Raw genomic sequence first — 25,812 nt, forward strand, 5'->3', positions numbered from 1 at the left:
AAGCCCCCAGGGCTCTACCAATAGACCTTTTTAGAAAAGCAAGCGCTACCTGTGTCACGCAAGGGCTCATGGAAGCTTACCAGCTCCCGTGGCTCAGTGGTTAGCGTGCTAGCCATGTCACGTCGAGACTGGGAGGTACCAGGGTGCCGGCTGTGCTGTCTGGGGTTTTTCCTGGGTTTTCCTGAGACGCTTTCAGACATATGTCGGCACAGTTCCCTAGAAGTCGGCCCAGGACGCACATTTCCTCAGGGCGTCAGTCGTGACGTTGCCCACATACGTGAGGCCGACAACGGCAAGCCCTTTCACCATCACCACCACCACCTCATGGAAGCTTACAGCGTCTTACAGCATTGCGAGACGGCCAGAAGTGGAGGTAGAAGAACAACATTCCCGGTGTGCGTAGCAGCAGCGTCAGCCGGGGTAAACCATAACCGAAGCAGACGACAGAGCAGTGCCCCTCAAAGTTCCCACGCGGTTTTGCGCCGCGCGCCATCTTTTTAAAATTGTCTGTTGAGCTAAGCGAAAAACACCTCTCCAATGACTTCCAAGGTTGCGTCATCTGAAGCGACAAACCATAGCCACTCACTCACTCATTCCACTTTCACTCTTACGTGTTTTCTCACTCATACACACATTCATACTACGAGGCGACTCAAGCGGCATCTGTTGAATGCGATGGAAATTGGCTAACCTTTTCAGTGACTTCCTTCTTTCTTCATTCATTGTTCTTAGGCACTTGAGGCTTTGTGTATTTGTCCTTTCTTTTCTGCCTCAGAACATCAACAGCCGCGTTTCCGTTTTCTGCAGGCTGCGACGATGGCCTGGCAACACTGGTATCTCGCTGGTACGCAGGGCCGCATATTACGGAGTTTTTAGAATAGAACGGCAATTTTAGCGTAGCCAAGAAACGGGGCGTAAAGCGGACACCAGCTTGAGAGAGTTTTAGGATATAGGGTTTCCTCACCGCAACCCAAAATAGAGGCATCTCACACATTTTGTGTATGAAATTAACTTAATTCTATTAAATTAATTGTATTGTAGAATTTTAGTCCCAAAAATATTTGTGTGTTCCTTTACTTTTACTTGGGTCTAGCTCTCTCGCAACATCTCGTGCCGCGTGGTCGACTCTTGGGGCGGGTTTAGGTACCCACGCTATTTTCGAAAAATAGCATGTGCTCCAAAACCCAAAGCACGGATTGGGTGTGGACATGCGGTGTGAGGACGTAGGCGCCTAACTTAAAACTACGCGTTTGCGCGTCCATGCATTGGCACTGCCCAAAGCTTTTCCAAAACTCCTTATATTTACTCGGCCGTTTGCTTGCTCTGCGTACACGCGGGCTCTGCGTATTACGTCCGCCGCTTTCACGCAGCGTTTTACGCACTGTAGTACGCATCATGTGGACTGGCGTCTACGCTTCCATTCGTCGTCACCCGTAGGTTGCATAACATCTAGGTGACGCTGGTGAGTCGACAACTGTACATAGTTCAATACCAGCAGAGTTTCTGATTTACCTATCTTTAGTCATGGCTATTATAATTATGACAATTCAGTTAATTAGATAATCGTTCGTAAGGAGGTTCTAAATACCCCTACCTGCGGAGAAAGTGAAGTTAGTGACTTACACGTGATCATGAAATGAATCGTCGATGTTCGCCTCCTTCATCTTCCTGCACTCATTCAAGTAAGATATTGAGTCAAAGAACTGCAGCTGTATAATGCCGTCTCAGTACTTACACATCAGACCTATACGAGAGAACGGCGAATATACCAGTAAATGAACAGAGTTCAAAAAAGAATACAGGAATGCCCTTCCGTGTAAAAACAGGTTCTACCAGGTATAAGCAATCAGAGAAAAAGAGACCCACAGCCATATCGAAGTTTGCATCAAGAAAAACCAGGAGGTTCGTTTGTGTTGACTCACCGAGTTGGCAATGTCATCAACTTACAGTATACAGCTTACTCTTATGTGTCACTATGGAAAGCAGTCCCTTTGTACTATACATTGCCAGTTGGAACATCCGTACGTGCCAAAATAAAAAGGCAGTGAGACACACAGTGTTACGAGAAATAGATAATACAAAGCCCACCGGGTTTTCCGACATAGACAAGCATTTGGCCTGCTTGCATGACAGCGCCGCCTTGTGCCAACACTGGGGCGAGTTGGGGTGAATACTCATGGGGCCCTGGTACTCGAGCGCCCCCTCTCGACGGAGACTCACGCACGGATCACCTACTCTGCAGACACTTCAGCGATAAGAAAAGCAGTATACCAGTAAAATTATCAGTGTGCCTTTGATGTATTTGCATCCACACAAACACGTTACCAAATCGTTCATCAGCACCATGAAACAAAATAAACATTTCTGCGATAACACATATCATAGTGCAGAACGCTCAGAGCAAACATGGCTGAGACTACAGTGTTTGCATACGGCTCAAAATTATTTCATAATATTGTTCCCCTCCAGCACGCCCTTCCGCAAACCAGCACTTACATAAAGGGTGGTAGATAATGCACACGCGTGGTTGGTGTGCCTTTAGGGCGAGAGCGTTAGGTGACACTACAGAGCTAGTGATCCATCCTACGCCGATGCCCCCGAACTCATCCCATCGAGAGGAGGCGCTCTTGTACCATGCGCCTAGAGTCCCCAGCATTGACGCAAGGCGGCGCTGGCATGCAAGTAGGTCAGGCGCTCCCGCGTTAAGGTTAAGCGTGGCGGCGCCTGTACCCCACGCTCTAAAACAGAGCTTCACCACATATCACGCTCCAAGCCAACCATCGTCCCGAATGACAGCGTTCTCTCCCTCGATTTGATGAAAACGGGGATGGGGGGGGGGGGACACCATTTCCCTATGAGCTGCCTCACTCCCCCGTTTTCAGCAAACCAGGCTAGGAGAGTGCTATGTGGTGAAGTTCATTTTTAAGAGTGTCCAGGTTTGCGGCTGCCGTGGGCAGGTTAGGAGATAATCCTTTCAAACCTGCCGAACAAATAATCTTTTAACGACAGCCGCTTTTATCAGAAAACTCAATCCACAGTCGGTATCATACAAAACGCACTGAAAGCTGCACAACAAAAATGCATCACGGACCTTTTTCGTCGATCAAATGGGCATCGATTTTCCCACTATTCGTGAATAATGTGTGGTGCCCTCCTTCCCTTCAATGGTGACTTTCAAGCATTTTCCCAGAACCTCCATCCTATAATGCCCCCCTACCTCCCACAAAAAAGAATAAATACAAAGAATAAATAAACTCAACATATACCCTAAACTACCGGCCCGAAACGCGCCAGAATAGCAGCAGATAAGAGCGCTTCCGCCCTCCAGATGAAAATCCCTGATGGCTGTGTCTGCAATGGCCGCCAACAGCTAACCAGAAAACGAGTAAACCTGTGGATGTTACTACTTCTATAATCTGTAAAACTACTCACGTCGACGTCCCAGTTGTTGACGGTGTCGTATCCGTTATTTGTACCCTGCGAAGATTCAGTCATATTCGTGTTCAAGCTAAGTACTGCGCGTTTAAGGCCCGCCCTACGGTTGTTCCTATGGCTGCAACAGCTAGCCGCATCACTCTATACGTCGCGACAAGTAGTACGCCGACACCAAAACTGCGTGGGGGGCTCTATTGGTGGCGCTGTAGTCTAATTTCTCCATCGGAGTAACTCTGTTAGGTTTGGCGAACTGCATTTCGTGCCGTTCTGAAGTTGAACACGGTTGTATATAGTCACAGCAGGGATAGTGCGAGTATTAACGCCTAGAATCTGAACAACTTTGGCGCTGAATTCTAACGACGATATTCATACCACGGCTGTAGCCCAGCTTGGGTAAGTAATAGCATTTTTACGCTACAAATGGTCGAAGTGATCTCTTAACCTGCGGGTTGATTCTATGACGTCATGACATGACGTCACACGTTGACAAAAAGTGCGCAGTGGACGTTGCTACTTAGTACTCACACAGCGGACGAGGATTCTACTTCCGAACCGTCTTGGGTATAGTTGACCATTTTGAGGAAATACTTTGTCGTGTAGTGAGAGAGTATTACTAAGCCCGAAAGCAGGACAACGCAGAAGTACATGGCGAGCCACCAGGCGTTCTGAAATATCGAATAACAGTGGCTTTATATACTGTCACGTGCTACGTATCTTTAGGTAAACGAAGCGCTTACAAAATTCTTGAGAGTCAGGCCGCAGAAAGAGCCGAACGCCTGACGGTAGACACGGAATACTGGCTCGCAGGGCAAGTTCACCTGGACAATATTTTCGAGAAAAAAACTGTTATTGTAGCTTCCGAGTGTACGGATCCTTAGGGCCGGCCCGCATGGTGCGTGTTTCTGTGAGTATCGCGCTGCGTAAAACTCTGCGTGGTGGCGCACCGCGAAAAAATACGCCTGTCAAACCGCATGGGGCGCGCGCAAATCACGCTGCTGCGTGAACAGCGGGTTTGGCGCATGCGCTTTACGAAGTGTTGGCAACATTCTCCTCTCCTTCCTGTTCCGTCCTGAAATGGTTGATTTTGTGTGCGTTCCTTTGTAATTGAATTGCATTTGGTAAAATGGACCCTCACGAGCGAATGTTGTTGTACTTGGAGATGTCCTTCTGCAGCTTCTTCGTAAGTGCGGCCATTGTTAAAAAGGGAATAGGATGCTGGAACGAAACCAGAAGCGACTTGCTGCGCCATGATTGGTTGCTATGGACGCCCGTGAACTGACTGCTGCGTGAAACATCAAACCTGCTCTGATGCAGTGAATCACGCACTACGAGCAGCTGCGACTAACAAAATTTTGCGCAGGGCGTGAAAACTCAGCTTTTACGCAAGAAAAACGCACCATGCGGGTCGGCCTTTACTGTTGCAGCTAAAACAACTACGACATCAACAACAACAACTACAACAGCAACAATAAGGCCCTCTATTTGGAAGTGCAGCAGGATCTGTGGCTTGTGTACTGGATTAGACTGGACTAGACTAGACTCGAAGGATGGGACAAAGTGCAATGCTTGACCACATGCCCTCTAAAAAATGTATTGTAGCGTCATCAGCTAGACCGCATTATTACAAAAATATATTCTCAAAAATATATTCCTATATATACACCTACAGCATGGGATTGTACGAGAAGAGAGGTCTAACAAGCATATCACGCTAGCGGACATAACAGTTTTAACACTCGGCTCTGTCGTCATTGCTGTGCAGTATGTCATGGGACACGCGGTCTCAGTCCTTTCAATGCAAACTCCGCACACGGGCAGACTAGACAACCACCCACCAAGGGTAACTTCAACGGGGTAACTTTCCAATCGTCCTGGCCGCCAGGACGATTGGAAAGGTTCAGCACCACTTCAGGTTCAGGACAGGTTCAGGACAGTTCGCTCAGGACCCTTCGCTGAGATACCCATGAGTATCCCAGCGAAGGCTACTGAGAGATGCTCGCATGTTTTCTGTGGTGGGTAGTCCTGCAAGACTATCAGAATGGCAGAGCAAGAGGTATTGCACAACCCCCCGTCTCTTGTACCACCATCATCTCCCGTTGGCGCAACGAGCGCCAGTTCTGAGCAGGCTGATCGTACTTTCCTCAAACATTAGAGAGTTTTCGGGAACCGGTTGGGCACACCCGGTACGATCAGTTGGGAGAGACAGGAGCGACGCGCATGCGCTCTACCTCGTGGGGATTATCCTTCCCGCGCTACGATCTTCCTGGCCGCTTCCAGGTCACGATCGGTTCGCTTCCGATCGTTCTCTTTCGGGGATCCCTCAACGATGCTGAAACGTGGCCGCGGCCGCAGCGGTGGATTCCATTTCCTTGGCAGCAGACAAGTATTCCTTGGACGGCGTAATGGTCCCTCACAAAGTTTCGTTCCTCGGAAACTTTGCGGTGTGTTGATATTTCTGGTTCATTATTAGTCAGATTAAATGTCAGAAACTTGTAGAAAATATCGGAGAAGACCACTGCCGCCATTTTGAATGTCATCCCATGTGGGGATGCTGTGGTGGCTTAGAACTGTTCAAACGTTCCATTTCGTAGATTGTACAATATCTTATCGGTCGAATATACGTGTGGGAGGACGCTTATTATTGTTCCGTGAAAGAATATTTACAGTGCATCGAAAAATCTTTTCCTTCTGTTCTTAACGAGAGATGGCGCCACACGTATAGCGGCGGCGCACGGCGGTTGTTTCCCCTTCGGTTCCCGAATACCGAAAGCTCTTTTTGGCGAGTCTCCGGTCGGTTCGTCGCCACTGGACCACGCACCGACCGACCGTATGCACCGCACCGGTTCTCGAAAACACTCTGCTACTTCATACGTAACGATTGCTTTCCAGAACACATCACCATTTTGTCGTTGCCTGATAAAAGGAAAAAAATGTATCGGTACCTTATCTTCATCAGCAGGACCTGAATGGAGGGACCCCAAAGAAAATTCTGCCCAGTCCGATATAAGCTTGGAACAGAAAGAGTTGTGGTTAACGCGCAAATAGTCCCTTTGACTTCTAGTCTGCTTTCCGTACACTGTTTTCTCACCGATATCAACTTGACCTTCATGACATTGGAAAAGTCGTCGTATGTTGTCGCGGGAATGCCCAGTTTCCGTTTGGCATTGGTCGAGATCTGAAACACGTATTACGGGAATCGTACCCTGGGCGACTAAACTGTCAACATATTCCTCTCACATTCAGTAGGGCATCGACGTCGACCGTGATGCCGCTAAGCTTCGCTATCACTTCCGCCTGTAACAAAGAGGAAACTGTGGACACACGGACAAACGGACAACACGCTCTGGTGCTTAGACGTGAACCAAAAGTGACCGGGTCGGGGAGCGAATTTATGCCAATGGATGATAGGACAATAAGAGGGCCGACAAAAAAAAAAAAAAAAAAAAAGTGATGTAAACGCATAAATTAGCTCGCTGTTTTAATGTCCTAATACATTGCATCGGTTTACTTTACTTTAACTTTCTCACGTCAAGTATACATTAAAAATAAAAGAAACAGCGAAGCAATGACAGTGTACGCAACATGCATCTACAATTGAGCATCACAACGGCGAGGAAACGGCGCGACCTGCCGTGCCGTCCACGGTCGCCGTCCGCCGTTGCTGTATGTGTGAACCAGCCGGGTTTATACATTGTACCGGGCACGAACCCGCGGATGTGGCGTAACTATATAGATGAGCTACTTCTATTTCTCTTACTTCTCTTTATTCTATTTTTTTCTTCTAGCTAACAATAGGCCTTCCTGCGATATCGTCAGGTGGTACAGGAAGCTATTGTATTTTCTTCGTCCCTTCTGCCCTGCCCTGCCCAAATACTATTCTGTTCTTATCCGCCCTGTAAAAATAAAGAGGCGAGAAGAACCGAATGGACTGCACGTTCCAACAGGGGAGAAGAGCAAGGAAGTCATATTTGGAAGCATCGTGGTTGGTACCGAATTCAGATGGAATATGTTCCACCGACTCATATTCAGAAACCATTGGTTCGAGAATTCAGTGAAAACGTAAGTAATAACCTTGAAACGGGATGAATAAACCCCGCGCTTCCGATTTTGCCACCACTCGTGATGCCACATGTCTTGGAGCAGTTGAGAGTTCAGGAAAACAGTGATCGCGAACGTCGAATGCCCCCTCTCACTCCTTCGCCACGTGGGCATATAAAGACAGTATGTCAGCCAATCAGCGCGGAGGATTTCGGGCAAGGCCTTTCTGTGGCTACAAGTGGCTGTCCAAGCACAGTTCTGATTGGCAGATCATTAATGACTACGTCACATCGTTGAACCAATCATGCGTTGTTTACTCTAGGTGGCGTTGCTTAACATGCACGGACACAGGACCGCAACACTACCGAGTCTATACGTGCGGTAAGTATACGTTGCACTAGTATGACACTTACCGTGCTGTCCCTCAAGGCATAGAGTTCTTTCTTGACGTTCTCCGGTGCGATCTGCATATATCGCCCGGATCCTTGACATAACCTGAAATCAATGACCATTGTGTACATTTTTGAGCCGTAGAGGATATATTACAACGAGGAATCTTACGCAAAGGCCGTTCCAGGGGATAGTTCCCTGAAGAGTACCCCTCGGGTGTCTTTGGGCCAGACTACGTCCCACACCTGGTGAACATGTGGGTGTTAGAAATTCACGCAGTCCAAATTGGTTGCGTCTAAACAGTTCCATACACGTGACATTACACGAGCAGTCGTGATACATGACTACGACAGGTGTCACGTGATGCTCCTAATGGGAAGCACCAGTGACATCTGCTGCCGGTTCTTTTAGACGAATTGCATTTGCAAGACAAATATACAACACAACGTCGTCATGTTTGTTATAACCAATGCACAAAGTACGTGAATACTTTTAAAGCAGTTGGTTGGTTGGTTGAGATGAAAGGGCTTGTCGTTGACGGCCTCCCAGAGGTGGGCGACGTCACGACTAACGCCCTTGGGGAATGTGCGTCCGGGGCCGACTTCTAACGTATAACTGAGACCGACATATGTCTGAAAGCGTCTCAGGAAAACCCAGGAAAAACACCAGACAGCACAAATGGCACCGGGATTCGGAACCGGGTACCTCCCAGTCTCGACGTGACATGGGCAGCACGCCACTTTCACGCAGAACTTTCCGCAGAACTTCACGCACGCTCCTATAGCCAACCATCATCCCCCCGAATGACATCGTACTCTCTCCGGATTTGTTGAAAACGGGAGGCGGCCTTTTTTGTGACAATTATGTTTCGCATAAGTATCACAAAGAGGCCTACACCCCCCCTTTCAATAACTCAGGGGAGGGGGCAATGTCATTCGGGACGATGGTCGGTTAGGAGCGTGCTGTGCGGTGAAGCACTCTTTTAAGAGTGTAGAACGAGAGTCGCCGCTACACTCTAAAAACAGAGCTTCACCGCATAACATGTTCCAAGCCAACCATCATCCTGATTGGCAAAGCTCTCCCTTGATTTAATGAAAAAGTGGGGCGTACGCCATTTCTGTGGCAAATGCATGCAGTATGAACTGCGTGAACTTCACCGCATAGCACGCTCCTAGAGCCAACCATCACATCGTTATCTGCCCTGATTCATTGAAAACAGGAGGCGTACGCCTTTTTTGTGACACTTGTGCTGCTCATTATTGTCACAAAAGACGTAACGGCTGGCGTTTTCAACAAATTAGGGCAGATAACGATATCATTCAATATGATGGTTGGCTCTAGATGCGTGCTATGCGGTGAAGTTCCTTTCTAAGAGAGTAGCTTTTGTGTTGGAGACTAGAGTTCTTGCGAGTCACGCGACTGATCTACAATTGGTCAAGTGTTATTCCAAATTCGCTATTTTAAATCGTTTACTCTGCGTTCGTGTCTCAACACTAACCTTCATTCATATTTTTCTCCTGCAGTATGTCATTAATAAAGTCTCGGTTTTTCGGCCATATACAAGCGCTAAAACACGCCCAAAAATGTGAGAGTATCTACTCGCAGTCGCATCATTAAAAATGACAACGTATATTAATTTTAAACAACATTACCGGTGGTTTCTGTTGGATCGAATCCCTCTGACACACATGTATTAAAGCCGTAGTAATACCTGATCTAGTATGGCCTGCGATGTGGAGTCGAGTGGATCGATGGTCAGGATGGATGTTGGGCCGCACAGGTAGGCGTAGCTGGTGGAGCCAATGACCATAGCCACCATGGCATACCCAACGATGAACACGTTGAACACCGCTGTTATCCCGATGCTTCTGCGACAAGTTCACGTCCATGAAGAATGTTGACACACAGTGTTTATTTTTCCTACGTTTATTCTGCACAACTGCACACCTCTTCAGTTTCAAGAGGCAGGGGAACAGTTATGCTGTATAGTGATGTATATATGCTAACATAATGCACACTTGAGCACGGTTTCATGCCCCTTTTGCACCTGAAGAAACGTAGGCTATGGGAAAATATTTCCACGTTCACTCATTCCGACCTGGAGCTGGGGAGAAAGGCAGTCAAGTACCATGTGAAATACAAAAATGTTTACAGTATTTACCCCATGTGCTCACCACAGCACCGTCCATGGAAAGGGCCCCCCGCGACAATGGACCTCTACCCGAGAAACGCCATCATGACGTTGGCAGACAGACTGAAACCGAAACAAATCGGAAGGGGAGTGCTGGGATATACCTTTGAATGATAGCGGCATCATTCTCTGCAATTGTCAATTTCAGCGCGCTATGGAGTGAAGTTTGCGGTTACGTGTGCAGCTGTGCGTGTGAAAAAGCTGAACAACCAGCATTTAGGTACAATTTCTGGCTGCAAAACAGGCAGTACCCGATCAGGTAGAAATTGGTTTCCACTCCTGCCAAAGGAGGGAGCCATCGCAGCCGGCCGCGGCGCTCGGGCACTTCCGCGTTTAAAGATGGCGAAGTCAAGTCAGGCGAGAATGGGCCGGCGAACACTTCAATTTCGTCTTCTGCTTCTCTTACGGCCAAAATGTGCAATTCTGAGTAACTGTAGACTTAGTGAACCCGACTGAGTTTGTTTACTGCCCCAGAAGTCCGATGCGGCTCTTATCTTCTTTCTGGCAGCCGGCTTTTACTTTCGGTACCCAATCGGGTACTTCGGGTCACTTATCCGTTGTTATGCAGATGTGCATTTATCGGTGCTCGTGATCTTAACATTTTCACATAAGTTTTTACGGACGAAGCATCTCCAGCGATATGTGGGACTCACAAAAACAAAAACTTCACATTTTCATGTGTTGTTGTTGCCATGTTTGCTGACTGAAGACTGGATTTGCTGACGATACGAGCGACCTTGAACCAGAGGAACGAGATAAATATTCCGAGGCACAGGATGCGGCATCAACTGCACTCTGAAGCAGAATTGCTATGACCCAGAAGCATTCACATGTTCGTAAAAACGAACGATGCGCTTGCACGGGTTGACCCCAGTGATTTATCCTGATCCCCTATACACCCCTTAAGACCCCCCCCCCCCCCAAAAAAAAAAAAGAATCTGCAGGAGACGCTCCTAAACTTTGATGAGATTGCACAATATTTCGTCAAAAGCATGTAAAGACACCCTCTTGCATAGCCCAACATCCCGCAAAGGACGAAATTCTGGGTAAAACACTGGTTGACCCGCTCAAAAACTTGATGGCCCCCAAGAGAACGCACGTATTTGTCTCGATCGCTGTCAGTTCCCCTGGTCAAAGAACCCATGTCAAGAGATTGGTACTCCACTTTGTAAGCATCCCTGGTCTCTCACATGAACCATAAGAGCACAAGCTGTGCCAAACTCAGCCTGTTTTAGATTCGTTTCGATCAGTGTGTTTGAAGCTTCTAAGACCCCACAAGTCATGGCTGGACGAGTAAATGATTTCGCTCGGAGGACAGTGCCCCGACAATATCTCCTAACCAAACCGGACGCGGTGGAGCTGAATAATTTCATCCTCGCTACATCACAAAGCCTTGTGCTAGACTTCGAGATTTACATGGGCAAGAACACTGAATGGAGAGTCAAAAATGGAACGAACTGTTTGGGGCCATTGTCAAACTCCTTCCAGGGAAAACCTTCCTGGGTTAGCTGCGTCTATTTGCGACGTGTTTATGTGCCTTCTAAATCGCAATCGTCTCCTCGACTTTCATGACCTCCAAGAGCTGTAGCACCCAATCGGGTACCACACAGTTCTTCCTCGAAATTTGTTTTACCGTTCTCAAGTCTTTTTTTTTTTTTTTCATCGCGTTGTGTTGGACACTTTGAGCAAGAATAAAGTGATTTCACCGAAAATCTTTCTGTAGTTTATTCTCAGGTCTGAGGAGGATAGTGCAGTTCTAGCTTGCGAGGTACAAACCCTGGAACAAATTTTTGCACGGAGCTGCGACGTCGGAGTTAAACCTCCGTAAACCACGTGGTTGCACGCATGACGTCAATGACCACGTGGAACTCATTACACGCCTCGTATGGTGTACATGCACGATACGCCGTCGATGCAAAGCGCGCTCACTCAACGGTGACTTGGCCTTGACCACGAAGAGATGCGCGGACGTCTTCTTATGAAAACGCACAAGCGATTAACTATGTGGAGAGTAGAAGGTAGAGGGACGCTCACATGAGCAGAACGAGACCCGCGTTGTCGGACCTGTGGCTTCGCTTTGTTGGGGCCAGGCGAGCGTCGTGGTTCACAATTCCCGCCGTAAAGGCACACATGTATAGCAGGGCCAGTATTATCGCCATCATCACTGCCGTCGAGGATAAATACACGCTGCGCATACAATACAGAGACACGTGATGTTATATTGCTGCAAGGAAGAGGGTAGGTCATGCGTGATATACGTACCGATAGAAATACTGCTGACAGATGAGACTCTAAAAACAAAGCTTCACCACATAGCAGTCTGAAGGCCAACCACTGTACAGGGTGACGACTCAATCACTTTTGATTTGTGGTAAGCGTGGGGCGTACGCCTTTTTGTGGCGATTAACATTTCTGCGTAAGTGTCACAAAAGGGCGTACGCCTCCCGTTTTCAACAAATCAGGGAAGGGAACGATGTCGCTCGGGATGATGGTTGACTAGGGGCGTGCAATGTGGTGGTGAAGTCCTGTTTTAAGAATGTACAGATGACTTCGCGCAGCGGTTCAACTTGCAACACGTAGCATTCACGACACTCAACAAAACCATACACTAAAAGCAAATCGAGGTTCCTATACAGGGTGTTTTATCAAAATTCTAACGGAGTATTGTGGGACTTTCGGCAATTACCTTCTGGGAACTTTTGCCGCCATTTAGGAAGGGTCTCAATATTTTCAATATATTTTCAATTGATATATTTTAATATATTTTCGATTGAACTTTGAATATTGCCAAGCGAAACTTTTTTTTTTTTACAAAAGTACGAAGTCCTCCACGGATAACCACAGATCCAACAAAACCTATTCGTAACAGAAATAGTCGGAAAAAAAGTAAAAAGTCGGCTTTAGCCCCGCCTGCTTGATTGTCGCAAAGAAGAGCGCACGGAAGGTGCGTGGGGAGGAGGAAGTGTTCCCGCCCCTAGTTTTACCTTTGTTTCGACCGCTTTGACCTTGATGCTGGTGACAACCGCTCTATCACAACGAAAACAAAACAACCGTCGTATCATAAAGAGGCAAAGCAAATTAAGGCGGGGACACTTCCTTCTCTATAGACGCACATTTCGCACGCGCCTCTTTGCGAAAATCAAACAGGCGGGGCTAAAGAGTAGTCTTTTGTTGTTTTTCTGTTTTTCTGTTATCGGGTTATCCGTAGAGGACTCCATATTTCTGTAAAAAAAGTGAGGTTCGCTTGGCAATTTTCAAAGTTCAATTGACAACAATAAATTTCCTACAATTAAAAATTGTCCAAAGCCTTCCTGAACGGTGACAAAAGTTTCCAGAAGGTAATTGCCGAGAATCCCACAACCCTCCGGCGAGTATGTCGCCAGTTATAATTTTTTATCACTTTAGGTGAAACACCCTGTATATTTTAGGTGAAACACCCCGTATATCCTTACGCACCCGCATTTTTGAGGCACAGCATTGAGGTACCTCAACGTGGCACTACAGCTGCAGCAACGGCTGCGCGATAACATGACTCTAACTTGTACAGCTTGCATAGGACTTAACTTGAACACCATTCCGGCCTGCGGACTCTGGTGATGTTTAGTAGAAGTAATGGCGAGGGGTGTTTTGGTCGTCGATTTCACGTTAGAGGGGGTGACCCCCGTTATGAAAGCGTTGTTTTCTGCTATTAGGCGCTGCCACGGTGGTTCTCTTCCCGCTTCGAAGACTGGAGCGGTGCTCAAGTTAACTTTGACGCGAGCTGTGCAATGTGCCTATTACTATACCTGGGAAGCAGCTCGTACTTACAGATCCGCATTACTTACAATCTAGTAAAAACGGACGTGACACTGGACGTACTGTCTCTGACGACGTGGGACACGAACTTATCCAAGGAACTCTTGTACTGAAGCAGACGGAAAAGTCGACCATCGACGTACAGACATAGGGGAAATAAGCAACATCCCAACATGATTGCGTGAAAGAGGATTTTTTTTTTTTTTGCGTTTGTACTACACCTGGCGTAGTTTTATGGTTTTACGGTATCTCGTTTATACCACGATTAAAGGTAATTGATTGGTTGAACGAACTCCATTCACACCTGCAAGGAGTCCTTGATGATGGCCACTCTCAGGACGCTCGTGTTGTTCACAATACTGGGGATGCTGTTGACGATATCTGTAGCGAGTGCGTCACATCGGTAGACGATCAATAGTAACAAAATGCGGACAATGACAGCGAAAAGCGATTAATAGTATAGCAAAATAGGCAGGTATCGTATCTCAAAATGCAAGGGTTTTCGCTCATCACAGGAGCAAAGAAGCTTACATCTTATCCGTCCATCATAGCTGGATGCCACACTGTCGGCGACGAACCTGACGAATTTCTGCTGTGCCTGCGAACAAAGATTTTGCAATGTACTCGTGTATTGTGCATTTTCCCTTCTGCTATAAGGGATGTGCGTTGTCTATGTGCGTAACAAGACAATGCGGGTACAGCTTGGGGTAAAAGTTTACGGAACACAGCATTGGCACATTTCTTCATCGGAGCGGCCCCCTGTTAGATATTAGACAGAAGAGACCGAATAAGAAACGGGTGGACGGCTATTCTGTCCATCTCTCAGTATGTGTGTCTGCTCCTGTTTGCTGCTACACTCTTAAAAATGAACTTCACCGCATAGCACGCTCCTAGTCAACCATCATCTCAAGTGATATCGTTATCTGCCCTGATTTGTTGAAAACTGGACGCGTACGCCTTTTCTGTGACACTTAAAAGGCGTACGCCTCCCGTTTTCAACAAATCAGGGCAGATAACGATATCATTTGAGATGATGGTTGGCTAGGAGCGTGCTATGCGGTGAAGTTCACTTTTAAGACTGTACCTTTCCAGCGTACTTTCTTTCGGAGAATTCTAAAGCGTGATGATGGTGATGATCAGGGAAACGTGACTATAGGGCAGGCGTTCAGGAACTCGTGGTGACACCACTCAGTGCGAGGAATTGGAATCATGAAGTAAGTCCTGCTACCAACGTGCATGTCGTACGGTGCCAGGCAATGCCGACCTGGCAGCTATCATGTCAAAAAAGAGCGTGACACTCTTGTACAGAGGTCGAGAGAAGATAATCGTTTCTGTGTCCAAGTGAAGTGTCAGTCGAAGTGTTGACACCAAGGCGCGGTTTCACTTTGGTGGACCAAGGCCAGGTGCATTGGTTTAGACACGGTAACTTCAGCATAACGATAACGAAGTTCCAACAAACACGTGAGGCAATAGACGTCTTGAGTCTGGCGGTGCTGATTTTTTCATAAACTACATAAGCTAAATCAAGGTTGCTTGGCGAACTAGGTTATTATCGGTCAAAGACATGAGTAAGATTGCAGGTCCTTCAAGTGATCTCCATCGGTGAAGAACTGAACCACTAGAACTACGAAGCTCCTGTAGTAAATTTGACAGACGACCATGGGAAGATATGTGGTGTCCTTGACAGAAGCAAAAATATGGTACATCAATACGAAGTAGTTTCCGCGAAAGAGTACCCAAACAGCTACGAAGAAGGAAGCTTTTCAAAGGTGCTGCGAGCATGCCTCATAGTCCAGGGATGGGCATAAATACATTTTTTAAGTATTTAAATATAAATACAAAATACTTTGTTGAAAGGGGTATTTAAATACCCTTCATAGATACTTTTCAACATGAGTATTTAAATACAAAATATAAATACAGTATTTAAATACCGTAACTACTACCCTAAATACTGTGAGGAAAATATCATCCGGAATTACAGAAATAACGATGATCATAACAAATCAGCAACGAACAATAGCATTTATTTGTTTGATTATCATGGCGATTTTAATATTAGAAGTTTCTCGAAGACTGCATCTTCTGTTCGGCCGTACAATCGGATTCGCAAAGGAGAACATCATCTCCACAGGTGGCGATGAACAAAGGCCTGTACTAAATTTGACGAAGATGCCTTGTACAACAAGGTGGTTGGGTACAACAACAACTTTATTTTTGACCTTGGAGAGTGGAGAGTTTCATCGCCACAGGCGATACTCTACCCCATTGAGGTGGGAATGTGGGGAATAAAATAACGAGCACCTTCACAATAACGATCGAAGTCCGATGGTGTCCAGAAATATTTACCGGTGCTGCGGTTCTGTGCCTTTCATTAATTATTCTACTGGTTTACGAGGCGGACGTCAGAAAGTGACAAACACAGATATTGGAACGGAAACACTGTATTCATCAAGCTTATTCATAGATGTGCAAATATGATGTCACTACTTTTCTCGAAATCGCTGCACAGGCGTTGCAAAAAGTATAATTACATAGCATATAGCATAGCATATATGGTACGCACCAGCTTCCACCTTCCGCTGCTGCCACTCCAACGGTAAACGGTTGAAAGCTCGCGCCCAAAGTTTCGGATTGCTTTTTCTGGCGGTTGAAGGAACGTGACCACGTGACACACACATTCTAAATCGAAGAGAACGAGTTTACTCAAAGAAACGTAGGCTCGCACTTTGTTCAGTTGTTGAAGAAGTACACCTATTAAGTCGGGTTTTGTTTTCGTAATGAAGAAGTTTTGAAGTCTTGAAGAAGGTGGTGATTGGGTAGTCGCGACTGTTGTCCGCAACAAATGAGAAACTTGCCATCTGAAATGGTTTATCGCATGCGCGTGCTAGCGCAAACATGGCATAACTGCGCCCCAAACTCACCCTTCTTCCCGAAAGATCAAACACAAGCCAACGTCAGTATATACTGTATTTATGGGTATTTATAAAGTATTTACAAGAACAAATACACGAAAATTGGTATTTAAATATAATTATAAATACATTTTTCGAGTCTTTATTTAAATACAAAATATCAATACATGTATCTATATTTTAAATAGCATTTTAATTACAATGTATTTAAATACTGCCCATCCTTGCCTCATACAAACAAGAGTCTTGAGGTGCGACCACCGAACCAAAGCGTCAAGACTGCGGCCTATACAGGGTGTCCCAGAAAACGTGTCATTGAATTATAATAAAGAAACTACACCACCTAGAGTCATGCGGTCAACGGTATTTGTTCTTGCTGGGTTTTTGCCACCTCCTCATGTGCATGTCGTGTAACGTGAGTTTAATTATGTAAATTTTTGCGAGCTTAAGTCGGAAATTTGCCTAGTAAAGGTCACTTTTTTACCCCACCAATATGAAGAGCGTGTCTAATTTACTCAAATTAATGATAATTGACAGGGATATTCAGGAGCTATCCCATCGGAAAAAATAGCCGAACATCATGCTCTACGGAGGTCGCACAGAATAGCGCACGATGAATTTTTCAGCGCAATCTGTGTCAGTCCGACGAAAGGAGGTTGGAAACCCAGCCCACCCCGGCATCGCAGAAAGAGATAACGCAGGCATGGCTTATCAAGTCCGACTATCGCTGGGATAATGCTTTCCCTCTCCCAATTTTAGGAACTGTTACTTTTTCTACACTCTTAAAAATGAACTTCACCGCATAGCACGCTCCTAGCCAACCATTATCCCGAATGTCAACGTTCTCTCCCCTGATTTGTTGAAAACGGGAGGAGGAGCCTGTTTTGTGCCGTGCATAATGGCACAAAATAGGCTCCTCCTCCCGTTTTCAGCAAATTAGGGGCGAGAACGTTGTCATTCGGGATGATGGTTGGCTAGGAGCGTGCTATGTGGTGAAGTTCATTTTTAAGAGTGTACTATCACTCTGTGGGCTGGCTTCGGAACCAGACTTGTACACGTTACCGAAAAAAACGAACTAAATACCGTTACTCGTTACAACGAAAAAAAAGGAACTAAATACGTTACCCGTTACCAAAGTAACAAAAGGAACGCGTTCCCGTTACTCGATAGTAACGAGTTACTTTTACGTTACCATGCTATTACAGAGCCACAATCATATCAAAATTGACACGTGCTTCATTTGGTCCGACAATTTCCATGGAATTTGCTTTGAAGAATAGTTGGCGCTCGAAATGGGCATCGGTTATTTTGGTGCGTTTGCTCGAGAGAGCCTCTGTGGCAAGACTGAAAAATTGCTGAGGAAAGGCATGGTTGCACCAAATACAACCACCTTTGTTTGATGCATGAGTTGGATGCGCCTGGTTAGTAGCGAGGCTGACTTTCCTTCTTTTCTTGTTCTGTGAATTCAAGGTCAACAGCTGCTTTTATTCCCTTATTTTGGCACCACGGTTAGGAGGCTACACGACGTCAGCGCGATATTGTGCGTTTATGTTCTGATAAATATGTGATATATCTATTATGTTCTGATAAATGCTACACCAACGTCTACAAGCCGTTGTATAAGCTGGCTCTTTGCATAGCTAACCTTTCCTTTCTTTCAGTAAACATACCCCCCCCCCCCTCTCCCGTTGTAAGCCATCAAACCAACAAAGGTTCTCGGGCCTCACAACACGGCATTTGCTCCACGAGGTATTCGATGGGTTCGTGGAAAGCAGTGCCTTTAACATGTAATCCTCGATACGGTAACTGATACAGCTAACTAAAATATTGAAGACGCTTACCTGGGCACGCTTCTCCAAATTCGAATGCGACGAGTGAGATGCACTCGGTCATTTTTGTTTGGGAAGGGAAAGAAGACACTAAAATACTACACTCCCGTCACCTTTTTCCGCATTCACCCTGAACGTCTCGTCCAACCCAGGCCACACTCACGTGATTATCATCTGCGCCGTCTTACAATCCAACGAGTGATCCTCACTGGAGCTCACAAGTGTGGAGGCGGGAGCGAAAATACGGGGACTAAGGTTTCTTCCTGGGATACGCTGGTAGGCCAATGACACGCGCGAGCTGCATGTTATAAACCTGGGATTCCGTAGTCCACGTCGGGTGGACCCAGTTTACAACAACACGGCGAATCAGCAGAGATTGACAGTGCCATCTCAGGATCCGAGTTTCGGCGAGCTTAGCTACTCTAGTATATCCATTGGCAGCTGCTGGGAGATAACGCCTACACCCACAAACAAATCCAGGGTATTTTTCCAAGAATGCTTTCATAGTCAATGACACGACCGGGAAGTTTTGCGGCATTCGTCATGTGAGTCACCTTAGGACTCAACAAAAGAGTGACTGTCGACCAGAGGCTCCCAGGAGCTGAACATCCAGGTCAGGTCACCTCGTGTTAGAAGCGTACGAGATTTCGGGAATTTCCACATACTAACTGACCATGTCGTCCATGTTGAAGCCGAGCGTAAACGAAGGAAAGGAACGAGTAACGTGAGTAACAAGTTACCGATTTTTGTAACTGAATACGTTATTAGTTACAATTTTTAGAAAAGTAACTAGGTCGTTACTTCGTTACCGAAAAAAGTAACTGGTTACTGGGTAACGAGTTACTTGTAACGAGTTACGTACAACTCTGTTCGGAACCTCCTTTCGTCGGACTGCGAGCGATTGCGCTCAGAAAGACATCGCGCGTTATGATCCGGTGCTCCGAAAAGCACGATATTCGGCTATTTTTTTAGATGGGATAGCTCGTGAATATCACTGTCAACTATCATGAATTTGAGTGAATTCGGCACGCTCTTCATATTGGTGGGGTAAAAAAGTGACCTTCCCTTGGCAAATTTCTGAGTTCAGTTCGCAAATATTTGCATAATTAAACTTGGGGTACATGACATTAACTGTACAAGGTGGCAAAAACCTAATAAGAACAAATGCCGTTGACCGCATGATTCTAGGTGGCGTATTTTTTTTATTATAATTCAATGACACGTTTTCTGGGACACCCTGTAGATGAGCCCAGTCTCCAGGGTCTCAAAGCCGTGGTATTCCGAGAGATTCTGAGGCACTACCAATGGTAACTCTAGTGCGGTGCATTCATAGTGTAGGGGTTTCCTAACCACAAGATACAAACTCGAGGCACAATCCTCCTTCTGGATGTTCGGTCTTTTGTCTTGGTGGTTGTTGATTGCAACTTGGGTCGGTTCTCGCTTGTGGCACTCCCTGTCGTCGTCAGATACCCAAGGAGTTGCATTTTTATCACTGGACTCCTGGAAAGCGTAATCTAAAGCTTCCCCTAGATATGTTACGTGATTTTCCAACATGGTCAGTTTTTTCTTGAGCACGGCGTCGTCGTTCCTTGGTGTCACGTCTATTGAGTCCATGCTGTTTTCGAGGTCATTTTTCGTGTGCTCGACTTGTGCAATCAATACTTGAAGGAGGTCTTCCATCGTCCTTTCAACGAATCGGACAGTTCAACCTGCAGCTGTTCGTTGTCTCTTTGAAGGTTGGCGGCCGTTGTCGAATCATCCGGTTGCAGTTGAGCTTCGAGGTCCATGATATATAGACGCAAATCTTCCTCGACCCGGATTCTGTCTGCCAGTTTCGCGGCGAGCCCCTTGGCGATGTTAGCTTCGCTATCATACTTTGTCCTCCAATATATTATCTGCTCTTGCAGGGACATGCTGTCGTCGGCGTCCATCGTTCTGTATGGGGCTGTAAATGTTGGTCAGAGGTGCTGTAGATGCTCGTTGTCACTATGGCGTTTGGACGGTGGTTAATGTAGGCCTAATCGAAAGACAACCTCCTTGTGCATGGTTTGACTCCTCGTTTCTGATGATTTCAAGATTTCTCCATCACTGAATATCTCTGCTGTATAAAGCGCCCTTATTTTGCTGTTCTTTGACAAGGACAACTTCGTTCCGCTGTATACGCTCGATATAAATAAATTAAACATTCGTGTCTTTCAGTCATCAAAGCTCTTTTCAGTCGATCAATCATTTTCGTTCACACTAACTCCGCTTCAGGGTGCTTTCGTCCCACTGGGTATGACACGTAAAATGGACATTTGCATGATGATGGAGATCTGATGTTCTGATATCTGATTTCTGATAGAGACCTGATATGGAGATCTACGGGGAGAGCTCAGACACTCTCTTTAACTAAGATAGCAAGTTAGTAAATAGTTGTAACAATAGTTGTAATAGTTGTGCTATGATAGTTCTGCTATACGTTCGATGTGAGTTGTGTTCTGCTATACTACAAGTGCGTTCTTTATCGCTGCTACTGCTTTATTGCCAAAAAGTCGTGAATCGAGATAACAAGATAGTGAATCTCACGGTGCCTTTTATCTCTCTAGGATGAGTATTCCGAAGTGGAAGGCAGATCGAGAGAGATAAATATTTAGGTAGAAGAGCGAATTATGGATGTGTCGACCAGTATGCAGATGCCAAGTGCGTCTATCCCTACTGGCTAACATCGATGGATTCGAGCGTTTCCGTCGATTTGTGCCATACGATTCGTGGTCAGAGCTAGACGCAGAAACGAAAACTAGAGTGTTTTATGCCTCGGCAACTCTTATTACATCGTTTTGACATAACATGTCTGGTTACATATTCTTACTCTATAATTGGCGCAAGCAGTGAGCTCTTATACTTGAGCAGAGGTAGTATCAAAGAAGCAAAGGTTGCACGTATATATGTTATATCAAAGACTGGGTCCACTGGGTTGCACTCCAAGGACTGGGTTTTTATAACACCATTCACGAAGAGTGGTGCAGAAAAAACTCGCCACAATGCACGGCATGTGCCACTACAGGTTTGCTCTTTATCGGGGAGCAGGAACTATACCCTAACCACAAAGCCGGCAAACCTAATGCATTAAACGCACTCTTAGAAATGAACTTCACCGCATAGCACGCTCGTAGTCAACCACCACCTTTAATGATATCGTTATTATGCTCTGATTTGTTGAAAACAGGAGGCGTACGCCTTTTTTGTGACACTTATGCTGTTCATAATTGTCACAAAAAAGGTGTACGCCTCCAGTTTTCAACAAATCAGGGCAGATAACGATATCATTCGAGATGATGGTTGGCTAGGAGCGTGCTATGCGGTGAAGTTCATTTTTAGGTGTGCGGAATGGCAGTAGCTTCACCTCCTAACCTACACTCTTAAAAATGAACTTCACCACATAGCACGCTCCTAGCCAACCATCATCCCGAATGACAACGTTCTCGCCCCTGATTTGTTGAAAACGGGAGGAGGAGCCTATTTTGTGGCCATTATGCACGGCACAAAATAGGCTCCTCCTCCCGTTTTCAACAAATCTAGGGCGAGAACGTTGTCATTCGGGATGATGGTTGGCTAGGAGCGTGCTATGTGGTGAAGTTCATTTTTAAGAGTGTACCGTCATCTCGAATGACGCCGTTCGCTCCACTGGTATGTTAAAAACAGAAGGCGTACGCCTTGTTTGTGACAGTTATGGGGGGCGTAACTGTAACAGAAAAGGCGTACGCTTCCTGTTTTCAAAACATTTGGGGAGGAAACGATGTCATTCGAGATGATCGTTGGTTAGGAGGAAAAAGTTACTGACATTACATTTAATGCGTTAAGTTTGCCGTGGGGCTATACTCCTCAGAACAGAACTTCACCGCATAGCACGTTATCCGCCAACCACTGCCACGAATGATAGGGTTACCGCTTCTGATCCGAAGAACGAGGGGGGCGTACGCCTGTTTGTAGCAATTTGCATATATGATAATTGACAAAAAAAAAAAGCGTACGCCCTCGTAGCTCTTCGAACCTCAAGCGATAACCCCACCACCCTTGGCAGTGCACTCTTAGAAATGAACTTCACCGCATAGCACGCTCCTAGCCAACCACCACCTTTAATGATATCGTCATTATGCTCTGATTTGTTGAAAACTGGAGGCGACGCCTTTTTTGTGTGACACTTATGCTGTTCATAATTGTCACAGAAAAGTTGTACGCCTCCCGTTTTCAACAAATCAGGGCAGATAACGATATCATTACAGGTTGTGGTTGGCTAGGAGCGTGCTATGCGGTGAAGTTCATTTTTAAGAGCGTGGTTGGCGTACAGCGTGCTATGCGGTGAAGTTCTGCTCTGAGAGTGTAGAGTAAAATGTTCTGTCTGCCGGTTTGCCTCTCTACGCGTGTGTGCATGGGCATGGTCTGTTGAGATAAGGACGGATGGTGATAGTGGCCTCATTATCTAGGGCGGTGTTTGCGTCCCATTCTTCTGGCTTTACATTATTTGCATTGCGGGTGCCGTATCCCCTCATTCAGTTTCATCTGTGTACTCCTGGACCCATGTTCAAGGCCCTACGGACAGGAAAGTGGACACGCTGGTACGCCTAACGACACCCTTATGTGCCTTCTTCGGTTCCAACGAAACTGTGGAACCGTGCAGTGGAAACAAGGACGCTCATGTGAAGGCTTAGCAAGTCTGCTTACGCAGTGGGCTTCCTTTTACAAAGCCTGTGTACAAATCTGAAGCGGGGACGTTACCGCTCTTGTAGTAAATTTCGCAGGCGGAGGCGGCCATAAGACGACGTGTGCTTTCCTGGACAGAAGCGAAAAAGGAAAAATACGCGCTAACACGAAGAAGTTTCCGCGAAAGAGGAGCTGAACAGTTGCGTAGACGAAGCTTGTCGGAGGCGCCCATGGGAAGACGTGTGCAGCGAAAGAGTAGCTGAACTGTCGCGAAGGCGAAGCCTTTCAAATGTGCTGCGAGTGTGCTTTGCACAAACTTGAAAGTTTAGGGTGCAGCCGTTCAAGCGAGGCATCAGAGCTGCAGCCTAAATGGACCTTGTCTCCAAGGTCTCAAAGCCGTGGTATTCCGAGAGGTCTTGAGGCACCAGCAGTGGTAGTCCTTCATAGTGTAGTGGTTTCCTAATCACAAGATACAAACTTGAAGCACAATCTTCCAGTCTCTGGTTGTTAGGTATCTGGTTTTGGTCATCGTTAATCTTGACTTTGGCCGTTTCTCGCAGAGGGTATTCTCCATCGTCAGGCACCCAGGGAGTCTCAACGTCGCCGTATAGGCCTAATTCTCCTCGTTTCATTCCACGCAACCGCCTCGTTTATGGTTTGAGATTCTTCGTTTCTTTCTTCACTATTTCTTCGTTATGACGTCATTGAATCTATACTGCTGCATAAAGCACCGTTCATTGACTCTTCTTTGACGTTGACAATTGTGTTGGTTCGTACGGTCGATATAAATAAATTGCACGTTCATGTATTTCATCAAAGCTCTTGAAGGACAAGCAATTAGTTTTCATATAGTTCGAAATAATTCCGCCTCAGTGCGCTTTCGTCCCAGAGGTTGTGATATGCAAAGTGAACGTTTGCGCGATGATTGAGATTGATGTAATAGGAATTGCTCTGGCTGTCTAATGGCAATAGGATCTTAGGTTACCGATGTAGTATTTGTGACGCTCTGTTCTGCGTTTTATGTATGACGTGGAACAGCATGACGGTGCTGGTATATACGTTCGATATGTGAGTTGTCTTCTGCTACACTACAAACGTCCCTTCTTATCGCTTCGAGTGCCTCCTCTCTGGGAGGACGTGAATCACGTACATGTTTGAAACTCGGTAAATCCCTCTGCACTTTTTTCAATCTCATTAGTATGGGCGTCCGGAAGTAGAGTATCTAGGTACAAAAAAAGGAATTATGCATATGCCGTCCAGACCGCAGATGCAAGGTACGCCCACAAACTCTCTATTAACATCGGTGGATTCAAGCATTTATATCGATTTGCGCCAGAAGGCTCGTGATCACTGCTGGTAGCGCAGAGTTTTATGCCTTGACAACTCTTACTACACATTTTACATACCAGGGCGTTCCACCTAAGGTGATAAAAAATTCTATCTGGTGACGTACCCGCCGGAGGATTGTGGGACTTTCGGCAATTACCTTCTGGAATCTTTCGCCGCCATTTAGGAAGGCCTTGGACAGTTTTGATTTGAGGAACATTTATTTTTCGAGTCGAATTATAATCGAATTTTGAAAATTGTCAAGACAACCTCACTTTTTTTTTTAACAGAACAGAAATATCAAGTCCTCCACCGATAACCCAACAAGAACTATGCACAGTATAGCAACACAAATAGTCGAAAAAAAAATAGTGAAAGTGCTGCATTAACCCGTCCTGCTTTATTGTCGGGAAAAGGCGCCCGCGAAATATGCGGCTAGAGGAGGATGTGTCTACGCCTTCAGTTGTTTCGCGTTCTTTGTGATAAGACGCACTCCTAAAAATGAACTTCACCGCATAGCACGCTCCTAGCCAACCATCATCTCGAATGATATCGCTATCTGCCCTGATTTGTTGAAAATGGGGGCGTACCCTTTTTTTTGTGACACTTATGTTGCTCATAATTGTCACAAAAAAGGCGTACGCCCCTCGTTTTCAACAAATCAGGGCAGATAACGTATTCATTCGAGATGATGGTTGGCTAGGAGAGTGCTATGCTGTGAAGTTCATTTTTAAGAGTGCGGTTGTCTGTCACCCAGCGTCGAGGTCAAAGCGGGGGAAAGAAAGGTAAAACAAGAGGCGGGAACACGTCCTCCTCTCGCCGGACCTTCCGCGCGCGCTATTTTGCGACAATCAAGCAGACGGGGTTAGAGCAGCACTTCCACTATTTTTTGTTTGTTTGTTATTTCTCTTGCTATACTTGCATAGTTTTTGTTGGGTCTGCGGTTATCCGTAGAGGTCTTCATATTTCTGTAAAAAAAAAGTGATGTTCGCTGGGCAACTTTCGAAGTTCGGTTGAAAAAAAGGAATTTCCCTGAATTAAAAATTGTCCAAAGCCTTCCTAAATGGCGGCACAAGTTTCCAGAAGGTAATTGCCGAAAGTCTCTTGTATAACGCCTTGTATAACAAGTATCGTTACTGTCGTGCAGAGCCGTAGCGACGGGGGTGCGAGAAGGGCAGCCGCGCCGAACGACAGGTCTTGACAGGTTGGT

The 25,812-nt window shown here is 46.1% G+C and overlaps 1 protein-coding gene and 1 long non-coding RNA gene across 4 annotated transcripts in view; one reads left to right on the forward strand and one right to left on the reverse strand.

Annotated features, from left to right (window-relative positions):
- Positions 1–7,854, forward strand: part of LOC135388130 (uncharacterized) — a 65,733-nt gene extending 57,879 nt beyond the window's left edge. The window contains exon 3 of the long non-coding RNA XR_010421289.1: positions 7,796–7,854. This is a non-coding gene — a long non-coding RNA (uncharacterized LOC135388130). The remainder of the gene's footprint in view (positions 1–7,795) is intronic.
- The window catches only part of LOC135388129 (uncharacterized), a 45,429-nt gene that overhangs the window by 2,358 nt on the left and 17,259 nt on the right, over positions 1–25,812 (reverse strand). The window contains exons 10-23 of one of the 3 annotated variants that reach the window (XM_064617472.1): positions 14,381–14,447; positions 14,154–14,230; positions 13,879–13,958; positions 12,089–12,241; positions 9,575–9,731; positions 8,035–8,108; positions 7,887–7,968; positions 6,673–6,729; positions 6,524–6,610; positions 6,378–6,443; positions 4,173–4,253; positions 3,961–4,100; positions 3,433–3,477; positions 1,624–1,744 (exon numbers count right to left, since the gene is read on the reverse strand). In XM_064617472.1, the coding sequence (XP_064473542.1) occupies positions 1,732–1,744; positions 3,433–3,477; positions 3,961–4,100; positions 4,173–4,253; positions 6,378–6,443; positions 6,524–6,610; positions 6,673–6,729; positions 7,887–7,968; positions 8,035–8,108; positions 9,575–9,731; positions 12,089–12,241; positions 13,879–13,958; positions 14,154–14,230; positions 14,381–14,447 (1,179 nt within the window). In that variant the 3' untranslated portion in view covers positions 1,624–1,731. The remainder of the gene's footprint in view (positions 1–1,623; positions 1,745–3,432; positions 3,478–3,960; positions 4,101–4,172; positions 4,254–6,377; positions 6,444–6,523; positions 6,611–6,672; positions 6,730–7,886; positions 7,969–8,034; positions 8,109–9,574; positions 9,732–12,088; positions 12,242–13,878; positions 13,959–14,153; positions 14,231–14,380; positions 14,448–25,812) is intronic. The other 2 variants (XM_064617473.1, XM_064617474.1) reach the window with 2 other exon arrangements.

This window comes from Ornithodoros turicata, chromosome 3 (genome assembly GCF_037126465.1).
Source record: "Ornithodoros turicata isolate Travis chromosome 3, ASM3712646v1, whole genome shotgun sequence".
NCBI classification, from domain to species: Eukaryota; Metazoa; Arthropoda; class Arachnida; order Ixodida; family Argasidae; genus Ornithodoros; species Ornithodoros turicata.